Genomic DNA, 27,856 nt, shown 5'->3' on the forward strand with positions numbered 1-27,856 from the left:
TTGGTGGTTGTGGCAGATGTCCTGGGAGATGTGGACACCGACAGGGAGAACCCTGGCTGCCTGCTCTGCGGGGAGGGAAGGCGTGGCCCTGTGCTCGGAGCAGCTGTGCCGCCGAACACGGCCCCTCCCAGCTGTCCCAGGGTGAGGGCGGCAGATCCCTACACGTATTTTTAGACAGAACTTCCTTAATGGCATAATGAGGTTCTTCTTTAAAGAGGAAATCACCCAGGGCAGTACAACTCCCCTGATGAATCTGGGCTGTGTCGAAATGAAAAACATATGTGCGCATTCTGAAAATAGAAACCCAGGATTAGATAAAGCAGAACTTAAGAGGGGGAAAATAATTACGGACGCTAGTAAAAGAAATGTATAGAGTTTTGAAACGGTACCGCTTCCATTCATCTTATTTAACCAGTGGATGTTTGTAGAGAAATTCTGAGACAATTTAATCCTCCAATTTCTAGCTACTAAAAGACATGGAAGACCTGGTGGGAGTAAGGTTTTTATCACCCGAACATAATAAAAATTATAGTTGTAAATATCTTTGCATGCTCTTATATCAGTAACCTTTGGAAAATTAAATATTTAGCTTACCACTATACAAAAACAGTATAATTAGGTTTAGAGAAATTACCTAAATCAGTTCTCTACATTCTATTTTTCTGTATTTAAAAAATATTGAAACAGTATTTTAATAAATAAATTCTAACCCGAAGTGTATGACAACATTAATCAGGAATCTTTTGGCACTTCGGCTATGTTTGTTTGTTGTTGTTGTTTTTTTCCGTTTTCTTTTGAAGATTGTTTTAATTGAATTTATTGGCGTGACATTGGTTAATAAAATTATATAGGCTTCAGGTGTACAATTCTCTAATACATCATCTATAACCTGTATTGTGTGTTCACCCTTTATCCTTCCTTTACCCTCTTCCACCTCCTCTCACCCCCCTTTTCCTCTGGCAATCATGCTGTTGTCTGTGTCTATGAGAGGTGTTTTTTTTTTGTTTTGTTTTGTTTTGCTTAATCCCTTCCCCTTTCTCACCCAGCCCCACCCCTCATCTCTGACAGCTGTCTGTTCTCTGTATCTATGAGTCTGTTTCTGTTTTGTTTGTCAGTTTATTTTGTTCATTAGATTCCACATATAAATGAAATCATATGGTACTTGTCCTTCTCTGATTGGCTTATTCACTGAGCATAATACTCTCCAGGTCCATCCACTGCTTTTAACCCTGCCACCACACGTGTGTGTGTGTGTGTGTGTGTGTGTGTGTGTGTGTGTGTTCCTACTCTGCTCGGTTCTGTTTTCTCCACTGATGCAGAGGAGATTAAATTAAAGGTCTTGTTTTCTAAAAAAAAAAAAAAAAAAAAAAAGTTGAAAATATCTGTTAAAATTGTATTCAATAAGTTATATAAAAAATTAGTAAGTTTAGGGGGAGGTACAAAGCTTGCTTGGGCAACAACAATACAACCCACCAGCTGACTATTCCTTCAGTCCTTATCCTTGTAACAACAGAGTCATTATCACATGTAAAGAAGGCTAGTGTACTTATTCTCGGGGGTTTTTCAAATTTTAAGAAATGCATTACGTCCCCTTCGAAGAGGAATACAGTCGTTGCCTTCGTGTTATGTAACCACTTCACACACGGGATTGTGTGTAGGCTCATAGCAAAGGCCCGCGTTTCACTTACAAGCAGTAGGTGGTCCTGGCGCGTCACAGCTGGGCACATCGGGCAAGGCAGCTTCTCCACACCCCTCCTCGGGTGATTGACAGGCATCGCCCACCTGGGAGGCCTTCACTGCAACCTGTAGGCTCTCAGCTAAGAAGCAGGAAAACGAAAGTAAATTTTAAAATAGGTATATGAATCTACTGGGTACACTTATAGCTGCTCATGTGGAAGATAATACAATAATTCATAAATCATAATACAAGAATAAACTCTGTGTGTTGCATACTCACAACCACAAACCCACCCTGTGTGTGGGTGTATTTTAACAATTAGACCAGAAGTTGGCAAACTATATTTGGCCTGTGTCTGTTTTTATATGGCCCAGGAGCAAAAAAAAAAAAATGGTTTTTACATTTTTAAAGAGTCAAAATACATACACATGCACAGACACAGAATAATGTGTTCCAGAAAGTTTATGGAGCCTGCAAAACCTAAAATATTTACCATCTAGCCCTTCACAGAAAAAGTTTGCCAACCTGCAATCTAAAGCAATACTTTAAGCATCATTTTATGATAGAGAATTCAATAAAAAACCAAACTTGTATAAAAATATATCACTTTCAGTAAATGAGTGTGCTGAAGAAAAATCAATTAATTTAAATATGATATTGGGCATTAGGATTTTAAGACTTGCTACCCTGAAATGTTAGTTATTCTTCAAAAAGAATATGTTTCCAGTCCTGGCTGGTGTGGCTTGTTGGTTGAGTGTCATCCTGTGCACCAAAGGGTTGTGTGGCTTGTGTGTTGGTCCTGGCTGGTGTGGCTTGTTGGTTGAGTGTCATCCTGTGCACCAAAGGGTTGATGGTTCAATTCCTGGTTAGAGCACATACCCACATTATAGGTTCAATGTTCTCTCTCACATCTATGCTTCTCTCTCTCTCTCTCTCTCTCTCTCTCTCTCTCTCTCTCCCCCTCTCCTCTCCTCTCCACTCCTCCCTTCCTCTCTCTCTCTCTCTCTCTCTCTCTCTCTCTCAAATCATTTTTTTTAAAAAAAGAGTATTTCTCCAAACATGCCTTTAAAAAGATTCCCATTCCTCATGGTAGACCTATTGGATCAGAGTCTCAGGGGAGAAAAAAGGGGATTCTCACTTTAAACAAACACCTAAGATTTTAAGTGAAGTTTTCTATTTACCATAAAAGATTTTCAACTAGCATGTGGAATAGTATTATTTTGAGGACCCTATAAACATTTCCAAAACACTGTGTCCAATGATTTAATTTAGCAAATTGATAACCTTCTCTGTTCTGTGGGCTACTGGGCATCTGATAACTCGTAAGGAAAGTCTGCGGATTGGAGAAGAGAGAGACAGATAACTAACGGCTCTACAAGGTAGCAGGTGTTCAATGCCAAGTTCTATCACCAGGGCCTTCCTTCATTCCGTGCTGCCCCCTGGTGGTCAGCGCACATCATAGCAAGCGATCAGTCTCCTAGTCCAGTGGTGGGCAAACTCATTAGTCAACAGAGCCAAATATCAACAGTACAATGATTGAAATTTCTTTTGAGAGCCAAAATTTTTAAACGTAAACTTCTTCTAACGCCACTTCTTCAAAATAGACTCACCCAGGCCGTGGTATTTTGTGGAAGAGCCACGCTCAAGGGGCCAAAGAGCCGCCTGTGGCTCGAGAGCCACAGTTTGCTGACCACTGCCCTAGTCAAACTCGCGCAGGCACAATTTGCATATTAGGCTTTTATATATATAGATATCCTCAGCACCAAGACCACAGTGCATGGCTGATGGTAGGGACACAGTAAACATTTTCTGAATTGGTCACACCACATCCTTTTGGAAGCAACTTACCTTCTTTCAGTGCCGCTGCCAGTAAGGAGGCCGCCTGGGGAGGCTCGCCGGGGTCCGGTTTGATGAGGAGGTGGGGCTCCAGGTGGACATCCTCAAATCCACTCAGTTCTCCAAGCTCAGCGTAGATATGCAGCTTCTCCTCCAAATACGTACAGATTTGTTGGTCTTGATTACAGAGTATTTCTACGAAATAGCATTTACCGTAGAAGGTTATCACAGGAACTTAACAACTATGAAAATCCACGTTACAAGACAAAGAAGTTGCCGATTAGCAAGCAGTGTGATCTAACAGGTAAAATAACCTTGTTGGGTGGGACAGATCCACGTTCAAACCCTAACTGTTCCACTCAGTGACTGCGGCCTCCAGCAAATGACCTAATTCTCTGAGCTTCCCATGTATTTCCTATAAACGGGGTCCTCAATAAATGTCCGTTTCCTTTCCCAGTCCCCTAATTCCACAAAAACTTGCAAAAGCTATTCTTTGCTGGGGCTGTTTTCTCTTACAACTAAACATTAAGCTCGGGAATGACACTGAGGCGGCTCATCCGTAATGAGTTAAACCCACGAGGGAAAGCAGTGCAAAGGCTGGAACTGCTCCGGCTCCAGGCAGCCTTGGCCAAAACCAAGCACAGCGGTTCATGTTTCTATTCCTAAACATCCCATTTCTTTGACCAGCTTTGCATGCATCATTTTCCTCTGATTTCAACATGTCACAGGATTCTTCAAGCTTAAAGGGACCAAGCTGGGTGAAAAAGGGGAAGGAATTAAGAGGTACAAGTCGCCAGTTATAAGAACCAGCATCTAATCCAGGGGTTCTCTATCTGCCTCAGAATCACCTGGGAGAGTTTAAAATACTAATGTCTGCACCCCACTTCCAACAGATTCTTCCTGAATTGGTTGAGGGTGGGGCCCAGGCGCCAGAATTTTGAACAACCTACCCCAAGTGATTCTAACGTCCAGCCAGAGACGAGAATCACTGAGTTGACGTAATTTCTGAATTTCACGGACTTGGAAACTGAGGACCAGAGCTCTTGTGTTCCTTAATCACAGTCATACAACTGTGCCCTGACAGTGCTGGGCCTTAAAACTAAACCACTGGACAGCAGTTCTTAGAACCACCGGTGCCACACCCCTCACAGTTACTGTTTCATATGTGTCATGTGCAAACATTTAAAAAATATATTATTTTTTACATCCAATATTATTTTGTATTAGTTTCATGTGTACAGCATAGTGGTTATACAATCATATACTTTACGAAGTGTTTCTCTGATATTTCCAGTACCCACCTGGCACCATACAGAGTTATCACAATATTATTGACTACATTCCTTATGCTGTACTTTACATCCTGGTGACTATTCTATAACTACCAATCTGTACTTTTTAATCCCTTCACCTTTTTCACCCAGTCCCCCACCTCCCTCCCCTCTGGCAACCATCAAAATGTTCCCTGTATCTATAAATCTGTTTCCGTTTTGCTTGTTCATTTATATTTTTCTTTAGATTACACATACAAGTGAAAGCATATGGTATTTGTCTTTTTCTGACTTATTTCACTTAGTACAATACCCCTCTGGTACAGCCATGCTGTTGTAAATGGTAAGATTTCATTATTTTTCATGGACAAGTTATATTCCATTGTATATATGTACCGCAGCTTTTAAAAATACTATGTTCTTCATCACAAAGGAGGAAGCAGGGAGAGATACACCTTATTTAAGCACTCCTAGTACCAGTATTTTTTTTTTTTTGAGAGTGGTTAGAATAGGCCAGTGGTCGGCAAACTGCGGCTCACGAGCCACATGCGGCTCTTTGGCCCCTTGAGTGTGGCTCTCCCACAAAATACCACAGCCTGGGCGAATCTATTTTGAAGAAGTGGCGTTAGAATAAGTTTAAGCTTTAAAAATTTGGCTCTTAAAAGAAATTTCAATCGTTGTACTGTTGATATTTGGCTCTGTTGACTAATGAGTTTGCTGACCACTGGAATAGGCCTTGCATGCACGGAATTAGGTTAATCAGTCAGCCATAGCTTCCCATTCATGACACCTGGGCTTTCTCAACGTCCACGGACACACACAACAACCAGGGAACCACAAGTGCCAGCACTGTACCTTGACATTGCTGAATTTTGGCCACTCTTGCTTCAGCTTTCCGCCGCTCTTCATCAGACTCACTTGTCCTCCCCCCTTCTTCTTCTGGGCAGCTTTAAAAGACAACAGTCAAGAGAGACAACTCAAACCAAGTCCAAGTACCTTTGGGGTCATTAGAAAGACACAGAAGAGGCAGTAGAATCATTCAAAGAAAAAGTCAACATAAAGAGAATTCGACATGACCCCTGGCCAAGGGATTTGGTTTTCTTGAGCATATAAAGGACCTCACGTAATGTAAGAGCCCTCAAAGCCAGCAGCATAGGGAATGGGAGTAGGGCGCCAGGTTGGGTGGGGTGCAGTGGCAATGAGGAACTTTATGTAACATCATTCAAGATCTAATGAATCAAATTACCATTAAAAATGATCACCCCACTCTCCCACCCCCATTTATAAAAACTGCTTGTGCCCTAACCAGTTTGGCTCAGTGGATAGAGCGTTGGCCTGTGGACTCAAGGGTCCTAGGTTTGATTCTGGTCAAGGGCATGTACCTTGGTTGCGGACACATCTCCAGTAGGGGGTGTGTGCAGGAGGCAGCTGATCGATGTTTCTCTCTCATCGATGTTTCTAACTCTCTCTCCCTCTCCCTTCCTCTCTGTAAAAAATCAATAAAATATATATTTTTTAAAAAACTGCTTGTGCACAGTAAGGAGGAGTAAATTGACCTAGAGCACTTAGATCCACTAATCTAAAAATGTTTATTGAATGATTCTTCAGAATTCAGCCCACAGAGAAACATAAGACATGGCCCCTGCCCTCAAGGAGCTTCCAATCTAATAAATAAACATATATACATGGAAAATGATTACAGCCACAAGGCAGTGTATGACAGGCACCAAATAAATGCTTTAGAGAGCATGTTAAAGAAGTTCAGGTAAGAAAGAGCCAATGGAAGCAAAGAGGTGTTCGCGAAGGAGATGAACATGAGCTGCATCAAGATGGGTAGGGTTGCCGCAGGCAGAGGGGAGGATGGGGGTTGCATGCAGGGAGGCTGGGAGGACAAAGCTGCAGGTGAGGGCCTATCACAGGCAGGTGCAGGGGAGCAGACCGCTCGGGCTGAGGCAAAGTTTTTGTGCAAGGGAGATACCGTTAGAGCATGCTCCCCTTTGAACCAGCCCATTTCCTAGCCTATGGGGAGAAGGAAACGTTACCTCTCCACTGCCTGCTGGATCCGTCTCATCCAGTTATTTCGCTCCTCCTTGGAATTGGTGTGAATCTCATACATCTCAGGGCCAGCAGAAGAAGCGCTGATCAGAAACATTCCTCTCTCCTCATTAGCAACTTCTCGGGCGATAAGCTTCTGAAGGGAGATAACGGATGGCTTCTGGTCCTGCGTAAAATAGGAGGGCGTGCAGATGAAACAGCATCCCATCCCAAGTGAGGTCTGGCAGAGCACATTAGCGAAGGAAAGCAACCGTGTTAGGTAAGTCTTAATATCACTTCAGTCTTTTCCCAAGAGCTGAGGAAGTTGGCAAGAGCTCCATAGAACAGTTATGGTGAAGACAGGGTGGGAAGAAAAGATACAGGAAAGTGTTTGTCCTCAAGAATTGGTGGTTTAAAAGGACAACTTTTAAAGAAACCAACACGTCATTGACCAAAGAGTGTGCATAAGCAATCGCTAAGCCTCCCTATGGGGAGGCAGAGCTTCAGATATAAATCCCAACTCCTTTAATTGCTGCAAGTAAATAAAATTACCTTGCAACAAAAAATAAAATAAGGACAACTTTTAAAAAGAGAGAACCATCAGAGCACTGAAAAATAAACCACACACATCAAAATGCCATAGTCAGGGGTGGAGGAATTTTTCTAGAAAGGCTTGGGATAGGAAATAGTATATCAAGTATTACGAAGAGATTGAGAGAGATGGAAGACCTAAAGAGTCCCTTGGATTTGGCAGTTAACAACAACACCGTTTCAATAAGGGGACAGATACAGAATTCCAGGTACCAAGGAGTAGAATGTGAAAATGACAGGCAAGAAGGAGGTAGCCAGGCTTCAGACTCCCCTGGCATAACCAGTGTCTCCTGCTATCAGAGGAGCAGCAACACAACTTCCACAGTTCTACCTGCAAATTTCTCTTATTTCTACCAACCAGGGGACCCCTTGGTAGGCAGGAATAGGTCTAATTCATCTTCATGTCTGACACAGTGCTTTGCATGAGCAGGCCCTCAATAAATGTCTGTAGAACTAGATTTAGCTTAATTCTAACAGAGGAAAATAGGAAGGAAGTATACAACTTGGCATCCAATCCATGATTAAGTCACCTCTTCTCCCAACACTTCCTGTGACCACTGTTCCCTCTAAGTCTCAGGAATTCAGAGATGAATGAGACACTGAATATGGTAATGTAGCGAGGCAGCCGTAGACGGAAGAATGGCCAAAGGAATGCCTGCTGAAGTTTTGGGGGTAAATATGAAGACTCTTCCTTGGTTTGTGGCTTCCACCCGTTTATAGTGTAAGTTGCAGTGTGTGGTTTTGCTTCTCCCTCGTGGACGGAGCGACGCCTTTACCAGAACATGCCGCTCATTGCCTCACTGCTGACTCTAGTGCTGGCTTTGCTCTCCCAGCACCCACAGCCCTACCACATCTGAGGGTGTGTGCAGGCACACATCGCTGTAGGCACGGAAGGCTCTGCCACAGAAGAGGAACAGGAGCTGCCACCTTTAGCCCCATGGTTACAAGATATCCACTGTGATTCCACAAGGTGGCGGATTCTATGGTTGAGCAATTCTATTTGTGATTCCACTGTGATGACAAGACCTTAAGGTCACCTCCTCGTTTCAACTTGCACATCTACATGCCAAGACAACCTCCTACACTCAGCATTCCAGGATTTAGTAAAAACATCTGCTTTTTCCTATTCATTTTATATATTTGAGTCCTACTGCCATTTCCAGCTGAGTCCTCTTTGAAAACAAACAGAATTATCTTTTAGGGCAGCTATTCCATCCTCTTGCTATTTTTCAGCTGTTTATCTTCTGGCCATTTCCAAATTCGTCATGTCTTCTGTAACACGTAGCAAGCATTTACTAAAGAAGTCTTTCTAATAGTACAAGGGACAGAGAATCTCACCTGTGGGTATTAGCATGAAGATAACTTTATAAAATACTTAGATGAGAACCAGGAAATACAGATATTTGCATACTCTTAGCCAATGCATCAATTCCCTCAAGTTATTGACCATAAGATATTTGTGACACATGGGCTGTGTCAACTAAATGTATATGATGCAACTAAAAAGCATCTGATTGACAGTAGGGTGCACTTGATTCTTTAAGGATAATGCTTCCTCTTTTGCTTCCTGACATCCGCAAGGACTTAGCTGGCAGCTACATGTTAGGCTAACATCTTCAGGAAACGGTATCAGCACCGTCTCACTGTTGTCCATTGCCAAACACATTTTACCAAGAGGAGCTGAGTTGTGGCTGCCTTCAACCTGGCATTTGGTGGGTTGCATCCCTAAAGTCCCATTTCATGGTAAATGTGGTCCAATATTTCAAGTTATACTGTAAGCTAAGCATCACAGCTGGTTCTCAATCCGTACACTCTGTTGTTGTAGAAAACAAAACCGTTGTCCATATGCTGGGCCTAATTCTTTGATCCACCATCAGGCTGTCTGGCCCAAGGAGGCAGGATTTGCTTCTCCTTTAGGTCTTTGGTTTTGAGGAACCTTCGTTTCTATAAAGCAGTGGTGTAAATTTGTTTTCTCGCCAACCACAGGTCAAACAGCCCACTTATTTACTCTGCTTTCTTTCAGAGTACCCAGGTCACAGCCGAGAGGGGTTGCTGGACAAATCAGTAGGTGGTCATGAAATTTGCAATATATACAATCCAAACAGATCAGGAAATTGGGGACTTGGTTAAGGCCTCTGGTTTTCTGCTGGTGTAGCTTTGGGAGAGCATCTCTGATCTTTATACAACTTGCACACTATGTGATAAGAGGCAATGTGCTGACCTAGAGAACCAGATGGCAGAGGGTCACGGCAGCGGGCGGGGGGGAGTTATGGCAGTGCCTGTTCACCAGCCAGTACCAAACTACTGCAATCTTTTCATAATTGAAGAGGTTAATGGGGGGGGGGGGGGGAACCTATGTAATACTTGCAACAATAAAGATTAAATATATATACACACATATATATACATATACATGTGTGTGTGTGTGTGTGTGTGTGTGTGTGTGTATCATAATTGGTTAAACTGCTGAGCCAGCTAACGACCTATCCTGGTTGTGATAACTCAATGCTCATCATGCTACTTAAATCCAATTAGATGTTTGTTACTAAACACTGTAGTCATTAATTACAATGGGAATATAACAGGGGCATATTCTCACCCATGACTACATAATGTCACCAGGAATGTCAGGAATTTTTCAAGGAGATGTGGGATTAAACATGCATCACATGGCCATATACTTACAACAGCTGCAAAGATGTATTTCTGGTCTTTTTCTTGTAAAAAGAGCAGCACATCAGTTAGAAGTAGCGCTAGGATATCTTCAAAGAAAAAAGCTTTGTTAGTATCAATGAAGCAAACCACAGTTCAAATGCCAACATTAAATATTTTCAAAAATAAAAAGACTTCATCTAATTATGAAACTTTGATAAAAATGCCTGCATTATGATAGCCAAAGATATTTTATAGATAACTTAACAGACAAGCTGTGTTTAGGTGTGCATGTTTATGTGTGTCACTGTAAGTATTGCTAAATCTCCAGCAAATTTAATGTTGTAACTTTTAAAAAGGAAGAAAAATATCCAATTAAACAAAAAGTTTTAATAGAATGGAGCAAGCTGTTATTTTATGGGGGAAAAGAAGTGCTAATTAAAAATGTTAGAGGGCAGCTTCTGCTCAAATTATATATAAAAATTTGCTATTTTGTTCCATCTAGATCCTATACTTCTCTTACAAATTGTTCACAAGAACGCATCTTCTCTATACCACTGACCGTTCTGACAGAGCTATCAAACTCATGATTCTGCAAAGTGGATCAAGAGCAAATGAGCGGACACACAGGATCTATAGACAGTGCTTAATATTTTAGTTTGGTTAATGTTCTAATTGTGGTTAATGTTTAGGCGCCACGTGGCAAGTTGCTGACCAACAAATCCCATTTCAGTCATTAGTGGCAATCACCGGCGAAACTTGACAATCCTCCAATAGGACTGACAACCTCTCAGTGTTTACCTGAGGATGTTGGATGCATTAAAAACAAGGAGAGCAGACCAGAGGTTCTTAACCTGGCTGTGCAGCAGACTCACCTGCAAGTTTTTAAACACCCCTATATTTGAGCTTCATCCCAGACCAATAAGCTCAGAATTTCTGGGAGGAGATAAGCAGTAGTAAATTTTTTAAGCTCCAGAGGCCATTCTAGAGTGTGGCCAGGGTTGAGAAAGCCTAGGTCAGGCAAGATGCTAGCTACAGAATCAGCCCCTAAGAATCTGAATAAACTGTTATAACGCGGACCAGATTAGTGGAGTCACGTTATTGCTGTTAGTACTGAGGAAGCATCTACACCAATGTAAACGTGTCTATTTTTGCAGTATGTTACTCAGTACCGAACGTGACATTCAGAGTTCACTCCTCCCCTCCATGGCCGGCTAGTCCTGAGCTGGGTGTGCAGGTGTGCCACCCCCCTTTAAATCACATTTGCCAGATTAACATTTCTGTGCCAACCATTAGCAGAATTCTCAGTTCCTTTGATTCAAACATCACAAACTTGGACATTCATAAGATATACATAAAGACTTTTGCTTAGAGCTGCAAACTGCCACTAAAAAGGTTCGTAGCATTGGCCACATTGCCTATAGGTATTCACAACTCGATCCTACAGGAATTTTTCCACTGACCCAGGGTTTGTGCCTACATTTCTGAACAATTTATCTTTTGAAAAGCTGTCCTCTGTTAAATGAATATCATGTGTGAAAAATGGAGAAATTGGTCTGGGAGTACCACAGTACCTTTGAAACGGCCCGTGGCAGTTTTCCAAAAAACAAGGCCGTCATGTAATAGAGTCCTTTCTTTGCTTATCAGTGCCTGCTTCCTAAACACATCGCCGTTTTTGAGCTTGGTGTATGTTTTGTTTTCAATCTTACTTAGGATCTCAAGCCATTTTTGGTTTTTCTCATATTCACTGACTTTTAAATCCACTGCTGCAATCATGTCTCTTATTAGGCAAAGAGCTTTGCATAAGTCTTTATGTTCTTCCGTGTTTTCTGCATGGGAAAAAGAAAGAAACATGATACAATAAGCCAGAGAGCTAAGGGAGACAGTTTTTTCCTATACTTTTAAATACAGTTAAATGTATCATCCAAACAGCAAAAGTCTCTGAACAAAAATGTTGGATTAAATTCAAATACCACATTATCACTGTGCACCCCTCCTCCCAAAAGAACCATTAAAATATTTAATTATAAAAGATTTGCTTATCAGATGTGCTTCAGCTGAAACACTGTGAAAATAGGATGTCTGATTTCTAGAGACTGGTTTGACCTTCCTCCTAGAGCAGGGAATGTCTTACATACAAGGTGGGGCAAAAGTAGCTACAGTTGTGAGTACGCAAAACACAAGGTTTATTCTTGGATTATTTATTAATTATTTTCCATCTGAATAACTGTAAACCTACTTTTGCCCCACCATGTATACTAAGTTAGGCCTTCCTTCTACCTTCCCAGACACAGGTAATCAAGTAATCCCCACACCAAGCTTCTCAGAACTTAACCAAGCCACAGGCCCAGGTTGAAGTCCTTTCATAAATTAGAGCTTCAGGATGCCTTGAATGGGCCTCAGACTCCATTGCTTTCTTGGATCCCTTCCTCCATAAAATACTCAAAACTACATTTTACAAGTGCATTCGCAGGAAGATAAATCCTACCTAATAATAGATAAATATGCAAATTGACCATACCTCTGACACACCCACAAGCCACGCCCACCATCCAATCAGAGCGAGCATGCAAATTAACCCAAACCAATATGGCTACAGCCACAGAGAGCAAGGTTTCCTAGGTAACAGAGGAAACCAAGCTTTCCACCTGCCCTTGCCAGTCCTAAGCCTCCACTCAAGCTACAAAGTTTCAATTATAGAAGGTAAACAAATTCAAACAAATGGCGGCAGAATGGAGCTTGAGAGAGCAGGCCAGGGTTGCCGCCAACAACAGGGGAAGCAAAGCTTTCCGCACACCCTGGCCGGGCCCACCCGCTTAAGGCAACAAAGTTGCAATTATAACCCCAACAGAAATGGCTGCCGGCCCGGAGGGAGCCCCAGGCTTGGCTCCGCTCCAGGCTACAAAGTTTCAATTGTAGAAGGAAAATAAATTCCAGATACCAGGGCCTCCGCTTGGGTTGCCAGGGTGCGTGGCTGGCCTGCAAACCACCACAGGCCCCTCGCTCAGGCCACCCCATGCCCCAAGGGAACCCCCACCTGATCCGGGACACCCTTCAGGGCAAACCAGCTGGCCCCCACCCCTGTACCAGGCCTCTATCCTATCTAATAAAAGAGTAATATGCAGATTGATCATCACTGCAACACACAATATAGCTGCCCCCATGTGGACACAAGATGGCCACCACAAGATGGCCAGCAGGAGAGGATAGTTGGGAGGCACCCAGCCTGCAAGGGAGGGCAGTTGAGAAGGACCAGGCCTGCAAGGGAGGGCAGTTGGAGGTGATCAACCCTGCAGGAGAGGGCAGTTAGGGGTGACCAGGCCGGCAGAGGAGGGAAGTTGGGGGCAAACAGGCTGGCAGCAGAGTGGTTAGGGGGTGATCAGGCTGGCAGGCAGAAGCAATTAGGGGCAATCAGGAAGGCAGGCAGGCAAGCAGTTGGGAGCCAGCAGTCCTGGATTGTGAGAGGGATGTCCCACTGCCCGTTTAGGCCCTGGATTGTGAGAGGGATGTCCGACTGCCTGTTTAGGCCCGGTGGGATCGGGCCTAAACGGGCAGTCGGACATCCCTTGTGGGGTCCCATATTGGAGAGGGTACAGGCTGGGCTGAGAGACAACCCCCTTCCGTGCACGAATTTCGTGCACCGGGCCTCTAATATATCAATAATACATATTAAACATTTTTGAACTAAAAAACTGGACCATGGCACTGTGCCTAGTGGCTCATGCCAACAGAGTAGATGATCACCGAGTCTAGTTGTTACTCTTTAAAACATTGGCCACCTGCTCTTATCTCTGGATTATCTTAAGCAAAATCTCTGCAGGAGTTTCTGGAACAGCATCCTGAAACTCCAGATAAAACCGAGTGTAGCTATTTTCTATAGTTGAGGATTTAAAAAACCACCTAGTTGATGTTTATTGAGGCAAAAGGAACTGAAGGGGAAAACGTTTCAGGAGGTTAGAAGTTGCTAAAAGATGTAAAAAAAAAAAAAAAAATTGGCAGAGAAAAATCAAAGATTCTCTAGAGCCCAGAGCAGCAGAAATAAATATGAAGGAATAGCAGTCCAGTGGGGTGAGAACAAGCCCTCCAAAGGGCCTAAATGTCTTAGATACATGAGGATCTGTCAGAAAAGCTCAAGGAATAGATGCAGACACTCATCTTCAACAAAGAAGAGTCTTTCTCATGGCCAGTGAAAGGACACACCTCACTATTTTACTACGCCTACTGCCCAATAAGCAGCATACACCCCGCCCCCCACCAAAGTTCTTTCTAAAGAGCATATTTCATAGTAGGAAAGTTGAGTAGAGAAAGTCAATCTTGAGTTACAAGGTGACTTGGGGTAAGGCCAAGAAAAGGCTCAAAGTCTTGACCTTCAGGGACAAATTACTATCTTACAATAGCTTGCTACTCAAAGTATAGCAGCATCAGACTCACCTGGGAGTATTGTTAGAAATGCACATCTTGGGTTCTACCTCAGGCTAACTGAATCAGAAACAACATGTAAACAGTCCCCAGGTGAAGGGTAACTCCTAATGAAGTTTGAGAAGCATTGCCATAATAGAGTCATGTGAACCATGTTCTCAGTAGCCAGAGAAAGAGAGAGACTGACCATTGGGAAGCTCTGACCTAAGGAGGTCAGACAGCTGTGTGTGAGGAGCCATATGTCATAATTATCCTGGTTGACACACACTAGGGAATCACTATTATTCATTCTTCCAGGAATATGGCATGGGATGATTGTTGGAGTGGACCTAATACAATCTGACAAATGTTAGTCTGTGAGGTATTGTATATCCTATATAATAAGAGAGGAATATGCTAGTTATCCGATATACCCTGAGGCATAATGACTGACTGCATAACCACTGGATCACAGATCTGCAGGAGGGTGGGGCAGCGAACTACAAGTGGGCAGCTGAGAGCTACAGGAGGGGGCAGGGCTGCAAGCTATGAGGTGGGTAGGCGGGGAGGGGGGAAGCTACAGGAGGGCGGCAGCGACCTACTGGCACACGGATTCGTGTGCAGGGCTACTAGTATGAACATAATACACAATGAAAGTCTTGATTTTGTTTTCATTATTTTGCTGAAAACAATATTTATGAGGTTTTTCTCTGTATATTGTGCTTCTATTTTCTTTTATATTATAAGGATCAACAAAAATGGGACACGAGGAATAGATGCTACTCACCTAGACCCCTACTCACCTAGACCCCTTCTCAAAAAGGAATGTCAGAGTTGACTTTTTTAGCGTTGGCGTATAAAATCCCATTGATCTCACACAGTATCCTAGGGCACCACTTTCATTAACTCTAAGTCAACTGATCATAATGAGGAGAATGAAAACAGCTCCCACTTACTGAGCCCCTTGTTTGCACCAGGCTCTGCACTGGGCACTTCCTGAGACAACCTCACTTGATCCTCACAATTCCGTCAGATGAGGATCATTATTCTCACTTGGTAGTGGAGAAAACGGAGGCTCATTTAATAAACTTGCCCAACTAATGAGCGGCAGAACCAAGTATATGCAATAGCAATGCAAGTTCACATAACTCCAAACCCAGCTCATGTTATTACAACACACTAAACCCCAATAATAATAAAAATTGATAAGCTAACCTTTGGAACTGGCAATTTTATTTATGCATTCATTGCACTGATATGTGTTTGTTTATTGATAGGCTATCCTTGACCAGCCGCTGCACGAGGCATTGAAGATCCAGTTGTGAACCAGACAGACACAGGCCTTTCTAGTCCCCTCTAGGAGCTTACAGTCCAGCCATGTGCATTCATAGCTCCTTAAAGGATACCCAGATGTCACTCCCTGGGACTTAACGAATTGACAGGGTCAAAAATAGCTCCTTCATAAATCATTCTCAATCTAATAATTCAGTGGTTGGGAGAGTTGACATTTGTTGCTAGGACCAACTGCATATGTTTCAACAAACAGCAGGAAGGTGGCAGGAAGATGAGGATGAAGAGGTATGAAGAAGATCTGGATATGGAAAGACTGCAGAAGAGAAAGGCAGGGTCAAAGTATGAAGAAGCCTGCTTGGTTTGGGCTGCTTGGAGGACTTCAGACTATTGGCCAAGCCACATTATAAAAGGTAACTTTTCAAAATAGATCCAAATCCTAAGGCTTTAACAGTTTCTCCATAATGGAAATCTTTATGAATCAGAGGCCACAAGCATTTACCGGTATAGGTCTTTACAACACCTCAGGCATGTTTCAAAGTAATGAAAGAGGCAAATGTTTGTCCCAGAAGTCATCACTCACCCTTTGTGTACTGCAATATCCTCTCCACTAAGACGGGGTACTTTGTGATGCGCTGAGTGACTAGCAGAATGCATTCTGGAATTCCTCGGCGTCGAGCCAAAAGATTACTATTTCGGAGCTTTAAAAAAGATAGATATATTTTTATATTCACAAACTCTATTCGTATTTTCTTTATAGATATGAATTTAATAATACAAAGAATCTGCAACAGCATACTTCTATTCAGACACAATACAATACACATTATTATTAATTGAAAATTGATGCATTGTCATTAACTTGTACACTTTGTCATTAATTTCAATAATCAAGCTCTCCAAGATTTCAAGAAGTTTTCAATTGCTCTGATGTATTTGTAGTTAATTCCAAATGTGAGTAAATTCAAATACATATAAAAGTTAAGATTCGTGAACAGCAAAAATGTTGAAAAATACTCAGAAATCAAAGTTAGAGTTTGAGTATGAGTTTGCCGTTAACTATATTTTTCCAACAGGGCGTCCTCTTTATGTGTTGTTATTCACCATGGAACTTAAAGTTCCCTCTAATCAGGGCAACTTTTTCTAAAAATTTCAGAGTATTCTTTAAGTTTTCAAATTCTCAATATATGTATATATTGAGAATTTGAAAACAAAAGGAGGAGAATCTGTTAGAATTTCTTAAATGTTAGATAAAAATTTGGGATCCATGAAATGCTAAAGGACAAATTTCTTTAACAAATAAATTAGATGCAAAAAAAGGAAAGAGGAACATTCAAATTAAAAAAAAATTAAAAGAAATAACTCATAATAATTGTGAACCTTGGACAGATCTTTATTTAAACAATTCAATTTTATGAAATAATCAGGAAATCCAAATACTGGCCAGCTGTTGAAAAATATTAAAGAATTACTGTTCATTTATCTAAGCGCGATAATGTCGCTGTAATTTTTAAAAAGACTGTATTGTTTAGAGATGCATATAAAATGATGATGAGTCATGGATTTGCTTCAAGCTAATTCAGTGGGAGTGGAAGGATTCTGTCCTTGTTTTTACTATGATTCTTCTGACTTTTAACTTGTCAGGGCATGAAAGAGCTTCACAGGATATTACAAAGGTGCTCATAAGCTTGGAGGACATGACTTCACAAATACAAGCTACAAAAGAAAATGATTTAGAAGAAATATTTTACTAACACAGAAAAAGACTTTCCATCTTGACCACAAACTTATTAGCACTTCCTTCTAAAACAGCACCTAGATGTGAAACTTAGTGAGGTTACATAAAAAAATAAGCATAAACTATTTTCCCAAACTGGTTTGCCACTGTCTGACAGAATTTTAAAATACTTGCCTTAATAAAATTCTGAAACTTTTTATTCTGCTGGAGTTCTTTAAATAGGCTGACAGCTTCTTTGTGATGGCTACAGAATTCTCCATATATTTTCTTCATCGTATTTGCATTTTCTTCTGAAAACTGAGAATAACATTTCAGTGATGATTTATAAATTGAGTCAGTTCTGAACACTAAAGGGAAAATGCAATTTTCATATATTTCAATACATACTTTGCAAATAAAGAATAAAGATCATGGTTTCCAGAGTTCAATGCTGATGAGCATGTGTTAAAATAATTGCCTGTTTATTAATCTATAAATAGACAATAATGTTGGCATATTCTGTTTGTCTATTAATGGGCCTGCTTCTTAGCAATATTAGAAATGTTTTATAAAAGCAGCTCATGATACTTTACTGGTCTTTTCATGGCATATGAACAAATAAAGTATTTACACTATAAAAAAAGAATAAAATCATGGAACTTCTGAACACAATCACTTCTCTTTTTCAGTTAAAAGAAAGTGGTCAAGAAGTAAAGGGAAGACAGTAATCTAATGTGATTATATTATACTGAACTAATTCAATTATCAAATAGCCAAATAAAAAACATTTGATATAATTTATTCTTTTTGTAGTCTTTGTGATTTCAACTTATAGTTTGAATATTTTTGAAGATTGAAGAAAGGATTATGTGGCAACATTTGGCGACCTCTCACTGGCGGGCATGTACACTGGCTAAGGGACCATGTCCATGGACTCAGTCCTCCATTGGGAATTTGATTTCTGTCAGCACATCACAAATAGATCAAGAGGCAGGTAATTAATCATTGGCCAAGATAAAAGAGAAAGATGAATAATTAGGGTGCAAATTAATTAACTGATGGAGAGAAGCAGAGATGTGGGATAGATGTTTCAATAAGCTTGACCTATAGAACAATCTCTGTCTCCCAGGCATGAACTCCAGGGCTTTCATGGTAATAGATCTGCCTCCTCCTAAAACGAGCCAGTGCTTGCCTTGAAGATGTTGGTAAGACTATCACAGGCCCACTGGGGAAGCCACATTATTGGAAAGCCATCACAATAAGAAGTTTAAATAGAATTTTCATAAAGGGATTTACTTGTAGCTGTGACTCCTGGTAGTGATAAGGCCAGTCACTGGCTTTTGGAAACTGTCAGGCATCAGTCATATATACTAATATCAAATAAAAGAAAAGCAACCAAAATGATCTGTCAATCAGAATGAAATTAATTCCAGTTCTCCACAGGTGTTTAATGCCGTAGAGAATCTGCAAACCTTTCAGTTTTTGAGGTTAGGACCTTTAAACCTCTCTTACCTGTTGGACTAGAATATCTCCAATTCGGTTAATGACGAAATTCCTGTCATTGTCAGCACAGGATTCCTGCCTCCGCTCCTTCATGCTATAGAAGAAATGCCTATGAATTTCAAGTAACTCATCCAAGCAGGGGAAGATTTTATCCACGGTGCTGTGGTCCAGCTGCAGCTCCTCCTTCATCCCTTTCCTGAAGACCTCAGACATGATGAAGAGGGTCTGGATGTGATGCATTTCCGTTTGCATTAGCTCTGAAACACGCGAGCAGAAACAGGATTCTTTTAAACAGGAATCCCTACTGACCTAAGTTAGTTGCTAAACACTATACGTCACACAAATTAAAAAGAGGAAATGTTTAAAAATAACCTTCTTCCACTATAAAAGTCAGCATCAATTCAACATTAATGCAAGCTTAAGTTAATCAACATTTTCTGTTTTTCCAGATATAAGAAGACAAATTCAAGTCCAATACATAAGAATCCAATGTATCTGAAACTCTCATAACATAACTAGCTAGCGTCTTTAGGTACCTTTAGCTAGGAACTGGTCTTATTCTTCTCTGAGTGCTCTCTGAAATATAACTTAGAATGTCTCAGTTTTTCTGTTTTGTTTTGTTGTGTTGTTTATTTTGGAGGGGTTGTTTTTTGCATTGAGTAGGAGCACAATTAATTTGGTGAATTAAATTGAATTAAATATAATAAAGTTCCTCAAAGCAGACAACAATAGATCCTTTCTATTACTGGATCAGTCTCCAAAATTCCACTTTCTCTAGGGCAGTGGTCGGCAAACTCATTAGTCAACAGAGCCAAATATCAACAGTACAACGATTGAAATTTCTTTTGAGAGCCAAATTTTTTAAACTTAAACTTCTTCTAACACCACTTCTTCAAAATAGACTCGCCCAGGCCGTGGTATTTTGTGGGTGAGCCACACTCAAGGGGCCAAAGAGCCCCATGTGGCTCGTGAGCTGCAGTTTGCCGACCACTGCTCTAGGGGAAAACAATGTATCATGATTAAGGAACATCATCAAGGAAGTAAAAAGACAACCTATAAAATGGGAAAAAATATTTACAAATCATATATCTGGTAAGGGACTTGTGTCCAGAATATATAAATAACTCTCACAATAACAATAAACCCACTTCAAACATAGGCAAAATATTTAAACAGATATTTCTTCAAAGATATACAAGTGGCCAATAATTATATCATTACTAGTTGCTATCAAGGAAATGCAAATCAAAACCAAAGTGAGACACGACTACACACATACTAGGATAATTGTAATAAAAAAGATGGACAATAAAGAAGTGGTGAGGTGAGGATGTGGAAAAGTCAGAAACCTCATACTTTGTCAATGGGAATGTAAAATGGTGCAGCTGCTTGGGAAAACAGCTTGGCAGTTCCTTAAAAGGTTAAACATAAAGTTATCATATGACCCCAAAAGTGGAAACAACCCAAAATATCCATCAACTGATAATTAGATGAACAGAATGTGGTATATTTATACAATGGAATATTATTCAGGCATAAAAAGGAATGGAGACTGATACTGCAATATGAATGAATCTTGAAAACATAATGCTAAGTGAAGTCAGTCACAAAAGATCATATACTGTACAATTCCATTTATGTGAAATGTCCAGGACACGCAAATCCCTAGACACACAAAGTAGAGTAGTGGTTGCCAGGGGCTAAGTGGGAGGGGAAAATGGAGAATGACTGCTATTGGGTACTGGCTTTCCTTTTGGAGCCGTGAAAATCCCATGGAATTAGATAGCAGTTGATGGTTGCATACTAAAAACCATTAGGTTCACTGTAAAGGGGTAAACTTTATGGTATGTAAATTAAATCTCAACTTTAAGAATGCAACATGAGAGAAAATAATAATTCACAATTTGTAGAAGACCAGAAGTCCTAGATTAGTTTTTCCAAACTCACATGTTTTAAGAAAGAATTTAAAATGTCAACAATAAAAATTAATTAATTAATTAAATTAAATATTAGCCATGGAGGGTAAACAAATCTAAATGTAGCTTTATTATTTTATCATAAACAAAAATCTCTTTAATTGGGAACCCACTAACTTTACATTATTTCCTACCATGTTTCAGTGCTAAACACATAACCATATCATTTTATTTAATCCTCTCGTCCAGTGGTCGGCAAACTGCGGCTCGTGAGCCACATGCAGCTCTTTGGCCCCTTGAGTGTGGCTCTTCCTCAAAATACCACGGCCTGGGCGAGTCTATTTTGAAGAAATGGCGTTAGAAGAAGTTTAAGTTTAAAAAATTTGGCTCTCAAAAGAAATTTCAATCATTGTACTGTTGATATTTGGCTCTGTTGACTAATGAGTTTGCCGACCACTGCTCTAGTCCACTTATCTAGCATGACCCCAAAATAGAAATGATTTCCCTCATCTTTAAAAGACAATAAAGAAGAAAAGTGAAGGAATTTTCCCAGAATCCAAGCCTTTCTGACACAAAGGCCATGCTGTGAACTACCCTACATGGTAAATTCATCCAAAATGGGTTAGGTTATTTTTGATAATACATGACATCAAGAGAAAAAATGAAGAAAAATTACAGTATAATATAAATTGCATGAGAAATACTGGCAGCATCTTCCTTTCCATAGTAACTCGCACTGATGCAGCTCTGGACAGACTTCAAGCGTGCTTGCATAGCACCTCACCTAGCCTGCATAACCACCCAGGTGAGAAGGGGTCCTCACTTGTCAATGGACTTTTTGGGCTACACTTGCACACAGGCATACCTTGTTTTGTTGTGCTTTGCTTTATTGTGCATTTATTACAGATTGAAGGCAAGATCCTCCACCAGCAAAGCAATTATGACTCACTTTATTGCGATATTTGCTTTATTGCAGTGGTCTGGCACTGAACCTGAAATATATCCGAGGTCTGCCTGTACATGGGATCAATGAAAACTAAGAGCTAGTCTTATCTTTCAAATAGGGTGTCTTCTTAGAACTACTATTAAGCATCTACTTTGTACTTGAAAATTTTTTAAACCTCATTTTTTCCTAACTAGTGCATAACTGAACTTCCCCTGACTCAGACTGCCTCTACCTCACATAGCATGAAATAGTAAATGTCAGCAGAGTGTAACTCCATAGGCAGGACGGCATCACACCGTCACACACTGCCCTAATCCAGGTGCTGCCCCTCCCATTGCGATCTACGTGATTGGCAACCTCTGGTGCGTGCAGGAAAATTACAGGGTCATATATACAATAGCCCTGTCCACCCTACATCAACATATGTGAAATTTTTCTGTGATTCTTATAATAGCAGAGGTAAATGTATATAGGCCATGCTTAAATAAACTTGAAAAGGGTGTAAGAAATAAATTCTGCTTTGTATCAGGTACACACAATGCCTCATTTAATCCTCACAACATTTTAAACCTGAGTATCATTATTTCCATTTTACAGATGGAGACAGAGGTCCAGGTGAATTAAACAATTTATCAGAGATCAAGTAACTAGAAAATGGTAGCATGTGGCCCTAGCTGGTTTGGCCCAGTGGATAGAGCACTGGACTGCGAACTGGAAGGTCCTGGGTTCGATTCTGGGCAAGGGCACATGCTCGGGTTGCGGGCTCAATCCCCAGTAGGGTGCGTGCAGGAGGCAGCCAATCAATGATACTCTCTCATCATTGATGTTTCTATCTCTCTCCCCCTCTCCCTTTCTCTCTGAAATCAATAAAAATATATTTTAAAAAATAAATAAATATAAAAATAAAAATCACATTGAGAAAGTTGCTTTAAAAAAAGAAAGAAAGAAAAAGGTAGAATTTGAATTGAACTCAGGTCTGAATGGTTTCAAAGTCGAGGTTTTACCCTCTATATGACATTGCTTCCTCCCAAGGAGCATATCTGAAAAGCTTACCAAAAATGACATCCTGTCTTTTGATGACATCCTTCTCCTGCCTACTACAAAACGAGGGGTCCACCACAAGACTCCAAGATTCTGCTTCAAACTCCTGGGCATCACTGCTGAGGTCGCTCCACAGAGAAGAATCCACGACATCTAATGTGGTTTTGGAAAAGTCAGAAGTGGAACACAAACAGACCTTCACAAGTACCCATGTTTATGGATTCATCACACTAAATAAACGTGCTATAAACAGAGAAACAACTAAGCCAAAATACTGTTGATAGAGTTGAAACATCTGAAAACCAAGACTGCGCTAATGAAACCAAAGAAGAATCAGATATTAACACAATGGTTGTGTTTATACTAAAAAAAAAAAAAAAAAAAAAAAAAAGACATTTGATGATTCTTCTGTTTGTTTGTTTTGGCTCATTCTGTTTCAGTTTTACTTTTGGTAACCTTCAGAGTCCACGTGTGCTTGAACACAGAATCTTTTGCCCTGGGCTGTTTTGTACTATTTACTCAAATTTGAATTTTGTACTTGTCCACTTTATTTTCTCTTTACTTGGCTTGCAGTCCTTAATATAAACATGACACATAGTGTCAGGACTCAAGCCACGTGAGCACAAGAGTTTTCTGACAGAGTTTGACAACACACACACACCACCCTTCAGGAAAACGAAGAGCTGTTTGTCCAAATAGCACTCCTAGAAATGATTCCAGCTCAGAGCAATAAACATGACATGGCAATGAATTTAAAGTCTTAAGTTTAAAATAAAAGAAACAGATTCCTGGGGCAGAGTCCACTCCTTTCTCTTGTCACTACTCTCCTTTCATTTGGTTTTCTTTCACTTATTGATACAACTTGGATATGATAAGTAAACCCCCACATTAAGTCATATCCTACAAAATATGCTCTTTAAAAAAAATGTCTTTATTCCCCTAGAAGTGGAAGGCAACAGATGACAATAAATATCCCAGAGTTCCAAGCAATTCCTTTCTTAACTAACTGAAATATATCTTTTTAATGTATAATCCTATTTCAATTCCATTAATAGCTATAAAACTTTTTAAAAGAATAACAAATATACAAGGTATGCCATTCTCATCATTATATTTATGACATATGTCCACTAAAAAATACATCATATTTCCTTGGTCACTCTATGGAAATTTTTGGGTCTAAATTTTCTCTTTTCCTTTCTTTACTTTTTTCTTTCTTTCTTTCTTTTTACTTTCTTTTCTTTTTTTTTTTTTTAGAAAAACCTATACCAAAGAGACACCATGAAACAGAATTAAAAAGAACAAAGAATATTTTTTCAATCTCATATCCTTCAGAAAATATTCCTTTTAGCAAATGCTCACAGAAACACCAGTACATGCAAACATGTTTTTCTCACCTTCCATTAAGAAAGAATCCGTGGAGGGGGATGAGCCCATGGACTGTAAGAGCTCATCGGAATGAGACCTGCTTCTCCAGGCGTTCGCGTCACTCTCAGACTCCAAGGATGTCCCTGGCCTCCTGCAGTGGAGGGAGGGAGAAGAGTTAGCCCAACAGCGGCTCTGAGGTGAGAAGATGTAAAACCACACTGACTTACCTGTCCAAGGTGGTGCCGGGAACACTTCTGGACAATGGATGGGCCAGCCCCGTGGTGTCTTTCCTCCCAGCCGGCAATCCGATGGGCATGGAGGAAGAAGGGTGCAAGGAGAGACCAGCCAGGGGGACGTCTCTAAATGAAGAATCTGGAAATCAGAATGGATGCTTCATGTGTTTTCATAGAGGGCAGTAATTACAGGAAGTACAGGTAGTCGCTTAAAAGCCAGAAAGCGAAACACTCAGTGGCCACTTTTAGCGTTTCGCATGCTCAGCCTTGAAACCAGTTCCCTCCACATCCCAACACCTGCTTCGAATGTCCCTTCCATGTCACGCCCTCCTGACAGCAGGGCTGCAGGCCTGCTCCAGCATAGCCACTTGGAGACTGTGGGCGGGCGGCTGGGATTACACAAACAAACAGGGAAATGGGACAGGGAAACACTGGGGCAGCTTTCTCATAAACCACTGCTTGTACTCCCCAGACCCAGCTTCGAAGAGGCGCAACGTGTCATTAGCACTATGACTAGAATGCATAGTGTGTGTATAGGCAAGCACACGCGCACACAGAGCCTGTCAATGGATTGGAATGATGCTGGGGAGTCTGTGTCTTTATGGTCTACGAATTTCAGGCAAATAAAAGCCACGCTGAGCCCATGGACTGTAAAAGCTCATCGGAATGAGACCTGCTTCTCCAGGTCTCACATACTGAAAACTAAATGGTGCTTCAATGCCTTTCTAGTCATTTCTAAAATGCTGTGGCCATAGGTGCATTTACATTTGCTGGATACTGTCTGTAACTCCCAGAAAATATTTCAGTCCTATAATATTATAGCTGTCGCAGGCACCTTCTCAAGCAAAGGGGGGATATTGCAAGGAATTTGACACATGCATGATTTAATGTTATTCTTGTGACTCCCAAGTAAAGAGAGGGAATAGATGGTATTTTATTAATTTGAAGATGCTTTTTATTTTCACGCTTAACCTTATGAAAATGAGAAGTACCTTAAGCTCAGGTCAAAGGGACTCCTGGTGTCAGAACAGCCAGTTATTTATGTCACAGTTGTACTGACTGCATTAGCTCAACCTTGTGTAACATCACTCCCAATCGCATGTCACCATGAAGATGCATACCTCCTTATCCCCTAATTCAAGTGGTTTTAAAAACAAGGGTCACACTTGGTTACAGCCTTGAAATGAAAAGGGACCACAAACTTAAAATGCGGGTCACATGGCAAACAACGCCAGGTGAGGCAGAAGAAATTGCTAATCTCTCACAACAAATCAAAGGATTTCAAACGTAGGAGATGATGGTATGGCTGGTTCTTGCATGCAATGTAAGGAACTGTCAAAGGCTGCAGTTATGTTCAGGAGAAATTGTTTAAATTTCATATATAACTCAAGAAAAATATAGAACCACCAAATCTAACTACATGCAAACAAAACTTGGATAGACCTTGACATTTCACAGCCATCCTAGAGGAGCTAAGGAGATTCCAGCCTCAAGCACAACTATGAAAAACACCAGGTTGTTATGGTAATAAACAGAGAATGATAAGAATCTATAAATTCCAAACTTGAAGATTCCCCCCCTAACTTTGTGATTCTTAAGAAGTGTGTGGTGTGTACTTGTGTAGATAAATATGTGCTACTGCTAGGAAAACATGAAATTATGTACATTTAATGTGGTGTTTCTTTTTCCCCTAAAAGGTTATTAAATCAGTAGTGCATGTTATGCCAGATCGCATCTTAGAATTGAGGCAAAATCATAATACCTCCTCCATACAGTCCTCCATAATATAAAAGATCATGACCTCCATGCTACACACCTGAAACTAATACAGAATAACATCGAATGTAAACTGTAATTGAAAATTTTTTTAAATCATACAGTAATGTAGTACAAAGGCTTTTAGGTTGCCATAGAAGTTTACACCATTCTTGATCTCTTTGTATACTAGTAACTAAAGATTATGCCAAGCATTTGTTCTGAAAGAAGAAATGATTGGGCAAATGAGAAAACAAAAGTTGGGGGTATTTTACATTGGAAAAATGTGTGGAATGTATGAAATTGGAAAAGTTCTAGTTTTCCACATCACTTACTTCCAAGGATGGTCTGTGGTTTGTTCTTGTTATATTTCTCTTGGAATTTCTGGTAAAGAACATCAGAAACACATAAAATAAGATCAAAGCACCAACGAACTACAAGAATGTCCACACAGTTAGTACACAAGATAGGATTCTTATCACATCATTTTCATTATTTCAAAGAGGAATTCAAAGCAAAAGACATTAAAGGCAACAAAGAAAAATGTTATGATAATGAGATGCTAAGTTATAATGAGTGTGTGCTTCATGAACGTGAGTCTCATGAACATCCCAGCTTTATTGAAAGCCTAGAGGAACCAGAAACCGCTAGCTCGCGTGTCCAGACTCGGGCTGAAAGGGGAGTTCCTATCAGCTATGCCTTTCCCCCACTTGTTTCTTTCTATCCTGGCTATTCCTCCTGCCTACAGGACACAACTCTGAGCAATGGAACGTCGCCCTCAACTCTGGCCTGACACAGCGTGTGATGCAGTTAACATGGAGGTTGTGACTCCAAGTTTCCCTCTGAAAGATCCTCGTGCTTTCTTACATGCATTCCTAACATGTCTTCAAAGTGGAAAGAAGGAAATAGGATGATAGGTGCCCATCTACTCAAGGCCACCCCCAAACACAGAGCACATTCTTCTAGTCCGGCGAGCCTCAGCATAGCCTCAGGACCAGCCGCGTCTCTGGGGGACTTGTTAGAAATGCAAATTCTCAGGCCCAACCCAGACCTACTGGGTCAGAAATTCTGGAAGGGGCGCCCAGAAATCTGTGTTTTAACAAGTCCTGCAGGTGACTCTGATGGTGTTTGATGTCTGAGAATTACTGCTCTCGGCTTCATTTACAAATAATCAGGGTTCACACTGGTAAGCCAAGCAGGTTCCAGCAGAAAGGCAGACCCACCCTCACTGCCCAACTCTGGTGGCCAGACCGCGCTTTCCCTCTCGCTCTGGGAGCACGCCGTGAAGGGACTAGCCCTACCCTTTGAGCGTGTGTGATTTTATCACTGCAGTGATCATTCTAGAAATAAATCTAGATGATAATAGTAGAGTCACAACCTAAACAGATCATATGAAGCAACCGAGCCAGACAGAAACATGCACATGCACAGATGACAGCGGTTACCTTGGGACATGGAGGCGCAGCATCTTTACAGCCTTTGTGTACATTTGCAGTACAGTCTGTAACAAAGGGAGGAGATAGAAGAGTGTCTGTCTTATTTAAGTTAATCAGAAATGAACAGGACTACATCGTGGTTTTACTGGTCATTATAAAATAGCACATTCACATTAAAAATATTTAGGAAA

The 27,856-nt window shown here is 40.8% G+C and overlaps 1 protein-coding gene across 2 annotated transcripts in view; it reads right to left on the bottom strand.

The window, feature by feature from the left end:
• ARHGEF28 (Rho guanine nucleotide exchange factor 28) overlaps positions 1 to 27,856 on the bottom strand; it is a 263,760-nt gene that overhangs the window by 40,331 nt on the left and 195,573 nt on the right. For both annotated transcript variants that reach the window (XM_008161933.3, XM_008161934.3), the window contains 14 exons: positions 27,675 to 27,730; positions 26,565 to 26,613; positions 24,469 to 24,613; positions 24,271 to 24,392; positions 22,886 to 23,026; positions 18,980 to 19,227; positions 17,663 to 17,785; positions 16,334 to 16,451; positions 11,637 to 11,891; positions 10,096 to 10,172; positions 6,828 to 7,006; positions 5,641 to 5,732; positions 3,527 to 3,709; positions 1,689 to 1,817 (listed from right to left, as the gene is read on the bottom strand). In XM_008161933.3, the coding sequence (XP_008160155.3) occupies positions 1,689 to 1,817; positions 3,527 to 3,709; positions 5,641 to 5,732; positions 6,828 to 7,006; positions 10,096 to 10,172; positions 11,637 to 11,891; positions 16,334 to 16,451; positions 17,663 to 17,785; positions 18,980 to 19,227; positions 22,886 to 23,026; positions 24,271 to 24,392; positions 24,469 to 24,613; positions 26,565 to 26,613; positions 27,675 to 27,730 (1,917 nt within the window). The remainder of the gene's footprint in view (positions 1 to 1,688; positions 1,818 to 3,526; positions 3,710 to 5,640; positions 5,733 to 6,827; positions 7,007 to 10,095; positions 10,173 to 11,636; positions 11,892 to 16,333; positions 16,452 to 17,662; positions 17,786 to 18,979; positions 19,228 to 22,885; positions 23,027 to 24,270; positions 24,393 to 24,468; positions 24,614 to 26,564; positions 26,614 to 27,674; positions 27,731 to 27,856) is intronic.

This window comes from Eptesicus fuscus, chromosome 4, assembly GCF_027574615.1.
Source record: "Eptesicus fuscus isolate TK198812 chromosome 4, DD_ASM_mEF_20220401, whole genome shotgun sequence".
NCBI lineage: Eukaryota > Metazoa > Chordata > Mammalia > Chiroptera > Vespertilionidae > Eptesicus > Eptesicus fuscus.